This window comes from Nicotiana sylvestris, chromosome 2 (assembly GCF_000393655.2).
Source record: "Nicotiana sylvestris chromosome 2, ASM39365v2, whole genome shotgun sequence".
NCBI classification, from domain to species: domain Eukaryota; kingdom Viridiplantae; phylum Streptophyta; class Magnoliopsida; order Solanales; family Solanaceae; genus Nicotiana; species Nicotiana sylvestris.
This window is the reverse complement of record NC_091058.1, coordinates 200,292,873-200,300,698: the sequence shown is the minus strand read 5'-3', so window position 1 is coordinate 200,300,698 and position 7,826 is coordinate 200,292,873. Positions and strand designations below refer to the sequence as shown.

Here is a 7,826-nt window from a genome sequence, read left to right as displayed (position 1 = left end):
AACTCTTATTTTGGGCCCTATCATGCTCACGATCGGCCCTCTGTTTCTGTTTACGCTCCTCTACACCTTGAGCGTACGCCTGAATATGAGAAATATCCATGTCTGGATGAAGTGAAACCGACATACAATCGTTAAGCAAGTAAGGTTCTAACCCCATCACGAACCGTGAACCCGATCCTCCATATTAGATACAATAGTGGGTGAATACCTAGCCAACGAATCAAACTGAATACAGTACTCCCGAACACTCATGTTTCCTTGCTGAATAGTCAAGAACCTATCAATTCTGGCTCGCCTAAGCTCTGGTGGCAGATAATGACGAAAAAAACTTCTGTAAACTTCTGCCATGCCGCGGGATAGGCATTCTCACCTCTGGACAATTCCCAAGACTCGTACCAATTAACTACAACATCTCGGAGCCTAAAGGAAGCTAGATCAACTGAATCAGTCTTAGTGGCCTTCATTACCCGTAACGTGCTTTGTACTCTATCAATAAATACTTGAGGGTCCTCATTCGGGTCTGCTCCAGTGAATACCGGAGGGTCTAAATTAATAAAGTCACGAACCCTCGCGCTGACGGACCTATCTGTGTGACAAATACCTGCTTCCTGACGTTGAGCCTGTGCATCTACTAATCGGGTCAATAACTGAACAACATCTCTCATCTCCTAACCTGGCGTATCCTGTTGAGGTGCTGAATGTATAGGGGTGGGTGCTGGAGCTGGTGCCCTTCGGAACTCTTCTGGAAAAGGCGGGGTATGTGAAGTCTGAGATGGAACCTCACCATGAGATTCTCCCCAAGCCCTGGTAACTCGTGGTGCTCGACTAGTAGTCTCACCAGCCACGGACTTTCCCTTCTGGGCGGTCGTACTCTTTGGAGGCATTGCTGAAAATATAACGTATCATTAGGAACAAGAATTCTTGTATTGCACGATCTTGAGATAAAAGAGAGGATAACATCCTATATGTCCTGTAGCCTCCTGTTTATAAGTGTGGTGCACGACACACCCATAAACAAGAATCTACTAGACACGGTCTGTAGACAATCCTAGGACAGAACTGCTCTGATACCACTTTTGTCACGACCCAAACCGATGGGCCGCAACGAGCGCATGAGTCTTACCAATCAAACACCCCTAAGCATACGTCTAAAATATGAACCTGAATAACATCTGTTGCATTACAAAATTAACATACGTGAAAGAAGCCAGCCATCAAGGCATATGTACGTATATAGACAGAATACAGTGGGCGAGCTGGCAAGGCTGTTATAGACAACTATACATCAAAAACTGAAAGCCGACAAGGCCACATATAACCCAACTAGACATACTGTCTACAGACCTCTAACAGAAACATAACTGTACAAAGACAGGACTGTTCCCTGTCATACTCATATACATATATATGTACAAACGTATCGTACCAATATCAAAAGTAGCTCCGGATCAAATGGAGCATGCCAACTCTCGCTGATCAGGGATCCTAAGAAGGAGGACCGTCAGCTTGCCTACCTGCGCCTGTGGGCATGAAACGCAAGCCCCGTGGAATAGGGCATCAGTATGAAAAATGTACTGAGTATGTAAGGCATGGAAATTAGTACGTAATAGACATAGATGAAACATGGAATACGGAAACACATCTTTAAATATGAATAACTTTGTATATTTTGAAACAACTATAACGTCATGCACGTGTGTATAAATGTCAAGCCATGCATAGGTATGGATTTACATAATATCATCAGCCTCTGAGGGCATCCCATCACATCATATCGGCCACTGTAGGCAAAGTCATAATCATATACCAGCTGATCAGGTGGTGGTACGTATATAACGCCATAACCATTCCCATATCCCATATACATATATATACATACGTATATACGCGTATATAACGCCGTTTGAATACATACATATATATGCGTATATAACGCCATTTGAATACATACCCATATATGCGTATATAACGTCGTTTGAATCATATTTCAGCCACTGTGGGCAACATCATCATCATATACCAGCTGATCAGGTGGTGGTGCGTATATAACACCGTAACCTTTTCCCCTATCCCATATACATATATTTACATATATACGCGTATATAACGCCATCTGGTCATGGGTCAATGCACATGTATAAATGAGTAAAATGCATGAAAATACATAATAATCTCGATATTCCTTCCGGATAAACTTTTCCAGCTGCGTATTATTCTGAGACCCATGAACAGAAGATAATAATAATTCTCATGGGGAATCAAGAATATAGACACCCCTACTATTTCTATGAATAGAATAATTTATAGAAACCGTGTATTTGCTCGTTTCTTTCATATAATCTGGACCATGCGAAAAGAAAGAAGGGAGGGCCTTAACATACCTAGAGTAGGGGAAATCCGTATGACGTTCTTAAAAAATATTACATTGTACTCCCTTAGAATCGCAAAACCCCATTGCTATTACGCAATACAATTTCATACGAATTCTTTTTCTGAAAACCCGTTACTTGATTAACTTATTCTCCTCAAATCTTGTTAAACAAAACCAATCATAAAAAGAAATTAAGACTTGGAAACTTTTATTCAGAGAGTAGTGTTGTGACTGCTTTCTCGTTTAAATTACGAGAATGACTTGCTTATATGCTTATAGTCTGTGGATAATGACAGAAAATGCATACATAGGATTTTATTGTATAAAGGAAGTGGTTGGAAGTAGTTGATGCATTTTCTTTAATGTTAAAGTGTATTGCTTTTATGCATGTATTCCACGTATTTCACTTTCTTTTTTATTAACATTTTAACTATATTACACATGTTAAAAGTTATTATACGTGTTCAAATGCAAAAACAATACGTGCTACACCACTTGGTTAAATTATTGAGTCCACCTCAATAATTATCCACCATCTCCTTAATTAATTTGTTAATCCTTTACTAACCCAATAATTAACTAATTACCAACATAATTAAGAATTATCTTAAATTACTTAAAATTTTACTTATTTTTAATATACTTTATACATAATACCACTGTGGTCGTATGGTACCTCGCATGATACTAATCCATAAGTGTTGGGTATTATAGCTCGGACCGTATTTTATCCAAATTTTACAACCTTTAACGAAACTCATTTTCTTTACTTCGCATACCCTTCTTTCATGGTACTTACTTATTTCTTGGTATAAATAGCATAAATATGCTAACCTCAAGATAATATCATCCCCAAGTTTACGTCAATTAACTGAGGATGAAACCTTAACGTACAAAAATGCGAGATGTAACATTGAAGGTCGCTGGTTATGTCACTCTTATTCTCGTTGTGGCAGTAGAGAAGCCATCCCAATGGGTCAACCCAAACAAAACCTGTGCATATCACTCCGGTATGAAGGGGCATACCGTCGACGAGTGCCGAACATTGAAAGACGAAATCCAAACACTAATTGATAACAAGGTCATACAGGCAAAAGAAGCTGCACCCAACATCCACAACAATCATCTCTCAAATCATAGGGGTGGTGGAATACATGTGATAAAGATAGATGAAGAATGGGATCCTGAGGGGTAAATCGGGCTTATTCGGGAATGCGATGACTTTAAACCAACAGTCACACTTAATCCTATTGTAGTACAGACGCAATCGCCAGTTGAGGTTGAGGTAGCCATATCGGTTCCATTTGAGGTAGAGGTAGCTCCACCTATAGCCACACATATTCCATTTGTAGTGGAAGTGGCCACACCTTTTACAATGACAGTATCGACCACACCTCCTTTCGATTCAAAAGCAATACCCTGGGATTACGTCGCTAAAGCTAGGTGAAAGGGAAAGGCAAAGATAGAAGAATCTGATGTTGCACAAGGTCCAGATGATCTTTGAAGGAAAATATAAGCGATGGATACTCCGCCATTGTTTGTTTGAACAAAACCCCCTCTCAGATATCCATCCTACCACTGTTGCAAAATTAAGAGGCGCACAAGAATTCTTTGATAAAGGTGTTAAATGAAGCTTCCACGAGGATGAACTACCGCCTAAAGGGTTGAACCATAATCGAGCATTGCATATCACAATCCAATATGAAGACAAATTCATTGCCAGAGTCCTGATCGATAGACATTCAAGCCTCAACATTTGTCCGTTGGATACTCTGAAAAGATTGGGTAAAGGTTTCCATTAAATACGGGCAGGAAGCATGAACGTAAAATCCTTTGATGGGTCTCAAAGAGCCATGATTGGGGAGATTAATCTTTGTCTGCAGATAGGGCCAGCTTGGTTCTACGTTGAATTCCAAGTATTTGACATATCAGCTTCATACAATCTTTTGTAGGGTCAAACTTTGATACATGCCGGTGGAGATGTGGCTTCCACACTACACCAGGTCGTAAAATTTGAATGGAACCATCAGGAGGTGATCATTCACAGAGACAGGAGTAACCCCATTTACACCAGTCAAACCATCCCCGTTATCGGGAACAAAAGAAGACTAGGAGGGGAAACTTATCATCACACCAAACAAGTCAATGCCGTTGAGAAAGAAAAAATCGTAGAGTAATAAAATATAAATAATACTAGCATGTTCTGGGTATAAATCCAGCAAAGGGCTTGGGAAGAATCTCCAGAGCATTACCAAACCAATACAGCTGAAACGTCATGGTACTACCTTCGAGCTCGGATACCAGTACACATGGTAGGAGTATAATGATTGGTCGCCTCCATGACATTTACCCTCTCGAGCAATCAGTGCCAAATCTGGGTTAGACTCTTCACCGGCTGATACAATATAGGGAACTACAGAAGAAGAATCGTTAGCTTGGCTGGGGAATTTGTTCCTAGAGGATGAAGATATGGATTGTAGTGCAATAATTGAGGAGGATAAAGAAGAAGGTCTTACCATTTAGACTGTAGAGAAGGGAGTTGTTCTTAGGAACTAGACTGCCACACCATCACGGGCCCGTCGAGTCCCTTGGTAGCTTGCCAATCAACTTAATTTTATTTCTATTGCCATGCAAGGTATCTAAGATATTTTCAGTAATTTCATTTTAAAGACTCACTTATTTCAAAATAATTGCTTGATTCATCGAGTCGTACTTGTTTTGGATGTTTTCAGTTTTAATCAATGCATTGCTATTTATTATTTATTATTATCTTCCACACTTTTCTTTCTATAGCGTTATTATTACTTTTCATGATGAACCGATGACTGTGACGTGTAATGAGACAACGCAATATAAGGATAGTGACTTGGAGGAAGAAGATGAAATACCTGAGGAGGATGTTAGAGAAGTTGAGAACTTTGAGAATAAGCCTAAGTCCAACCTGGACGAAACTGAAGCAGTAAATTAGGGAGACGCCGAAACCATCATAGAGACTCGCACAAGTATTCAATTATCACCGACAGAGAAGGAAGAATACATTCATTTCTTGAAGAAGTATGAGGATACCTTTGCATGGTCACATGATAACATGACCCATCTGAGCACATCCATAGTTACTCACAAGTTGCCTACCAATCCAATGTGTCCGCCAGTGAAGCAGAATCTTAGAAAATTCAAACTAGATATGAGCCTGAAAATCAATGGGGAAGTTACTAAGTAGATCAAGGCCAAAGTCCTCAGGGTAGTTGAATACCCAACCTGGTTAGCCAACTTTGTACCAGATCCGAAGAAAGATAGGAAAGTCAGAGTATGTGTCGACTATCGAGACTTAAATAGAGCAAGTCCCAAGGACAACTTTCCAATGTCAAATATACACATCCTGATCGACAAATGTGCTAATAATGAGCTCCAATCCTTTGTAGATTGATCGCAGGTTATCACCAGATTTGGATGGATGAAGAAGACACAGAGAAATAGCTTTTATTACACCATGGGGGGTGTACTGCTACAAGATGTTGCCATTTGGTCTAAATAACGGTGGGGCTACTTACATGAGAGCCATGACAACCATCTTTCATGATATGATACATAAAGAAATAGAGGTGTATGTGGACGACGTTATTATCAAATCCAAAAGGGCCGCAGATCACATAGCAAACTTAAGAAAGTACTTTGATAGGTTAAGGAGGTAGAACTTAAAATTGAGCCCCACAAAATGTGCATTCGGGGTTCCTGCAGGAACGTTATTGGGATTCATTGTCAGCCCCGAGGGATCGAGCTGGACCCGTCTAAAGTTAAGGCTATTCAAGAGTTACCTCTACCTAGGAGCAAAAAGGACGTGATGAGCTTTCTAGGATGTCTTAACTATATCAGTCGCTTCATAGCACAGTCCATAGTTATATGTGAACCATCTTCAAGATGTTGAGAAAATATGCCAAAACAAGTTGGACCAAAGATTGTCAGAAATGTTTCGATAAAATCAAGGAGTACCTGTCCACATCACTAGTTGGTCCCACTGGAACCGGAGCGGCCCTTGCTACTCGATATTTTTGTATTAGATGAAGCCTTCAGATGTGTTATAGGACAACATGACGAGACAGGGAGAAAGGAGCAAGCCATATACTACCTGAGTAAGAAATTCACACCTTATGAAGCACGATACTTTCTACTGGAACGCACTTGATGTGCTTTGACCTGGACAACTCAGAAATTGAGGAATTATTTTTGTTCCTACACCACATACCTTATATCTAGGATGGACCCTCTGAAGTACATATTTTAGAAGCCCATTCCCACTGGGAAGTTAGCCAAGTGGTAGATACTATTAAGTGTGTTCGATATCATCTATATAACTCAAAAGGCGGTCAAAGGACAATCATTGGCAGACCATCTTGTTGAAAATCCTGTGGGAGGAGACTATGAACCCTTCAAAACGTATTTTCCTAATGAAGAAGTATCATTCGTAGGAGAGGACATTATTGAAGCTTATGACGGTCGGAGGATGTTCTTTGATGGAGCTGGAAATTTCAAATGAGCGGGCATTGGAGCCATCTTGATATCGAAAACTGGCAGCATTATCCGGTGTCTGCTAAACTCAGATTTCCCTACACCAAACAACATGGTAGAGTATGAAGCCTGCATACTAGTTCTCAACATGGCAATCGACATGAATATTCAGGAGCTGCTGGTAATCGGTGATTCAGATTTGCTTGTGCACCAGGTACAAGGAGAATGGACCACCAAGAATTCCAGGATATTGCCATATCTGCACCATACACAAGAACTGAGAAAGACGTTCACGAAAATAGAGTTTCGGCATGTTCCCAGAATTAAGAACAAGTTTGCTAATGCATTGGCCAATTTGTCATCCATGATACAACATCTAGACAAGAATTTCATTGATCCCATCCCAGTGAGAATTCATAATCAACCGGCTTACTTCACTCATGTTGAGGAGGAGATGGATGGAAAACCTTGGTTCCACGACATCAGAGAGTACTTGGAAAAAGGAGAATACCCGGAGCATGTGAACCATACTAAAAAACACACACTTCGGAGGTTGTCTAATCACTTCTTCCATAGCGGAGGAAACATGTATAGAAGAACTCCTGATTTGGGACTGCTAAGGTGTGTCGACGCAAAAGAAGCTTCTATGCTACTTGAGTAGATACATGCTAGGACCTGCAGCCCGCATATGAATAGTTTTGTCTTAGCTATGAAAATACTTAGGGCCGATTATTTTTGGATGACCATGGAGACAAATTACATCTAGTATGTCCGAAAATACTACCAATGTCAAGTACATGATGATATGATAAAAGCGCCACAAAAAAAGCTCAATGAAACAAGCTCACCTTGGCCATTCGTCGCCTGGGGAATGGATGTCATCGGTCCGATTGAGCCCACTGCTTCAAACGGGCACAGGTTTATTCTAGTAGCCATTGACTACTTCACA

General features: G+C 40.5%; 1 protein-coding gene across 1 annotated transcript; it reads left to right on the top strand.

Moving 5' to 3' along the window:
• The first annotated feature begins 4,188 nt into the window (after nucleotides 1–4,188).
• On the top strand, nucleotides 4,189–7,538 carry LOC138886150 (uncharacterized). Its single transcript, XM_070167187.1, has 2 exons — nucleotides 4,189–4,287; nucleotides 7,092–7,538. Exons 1-2 carry the CDS (start codon nucleotides 4,189–4,191, stop codon nucleotides 7,536–7,538), a joined length of 546 nt encoding a protein of 181 aa, XP_070023288.1.
• Nucleotides 7,539–7,826: the final 288 nt, after the last annotated feature.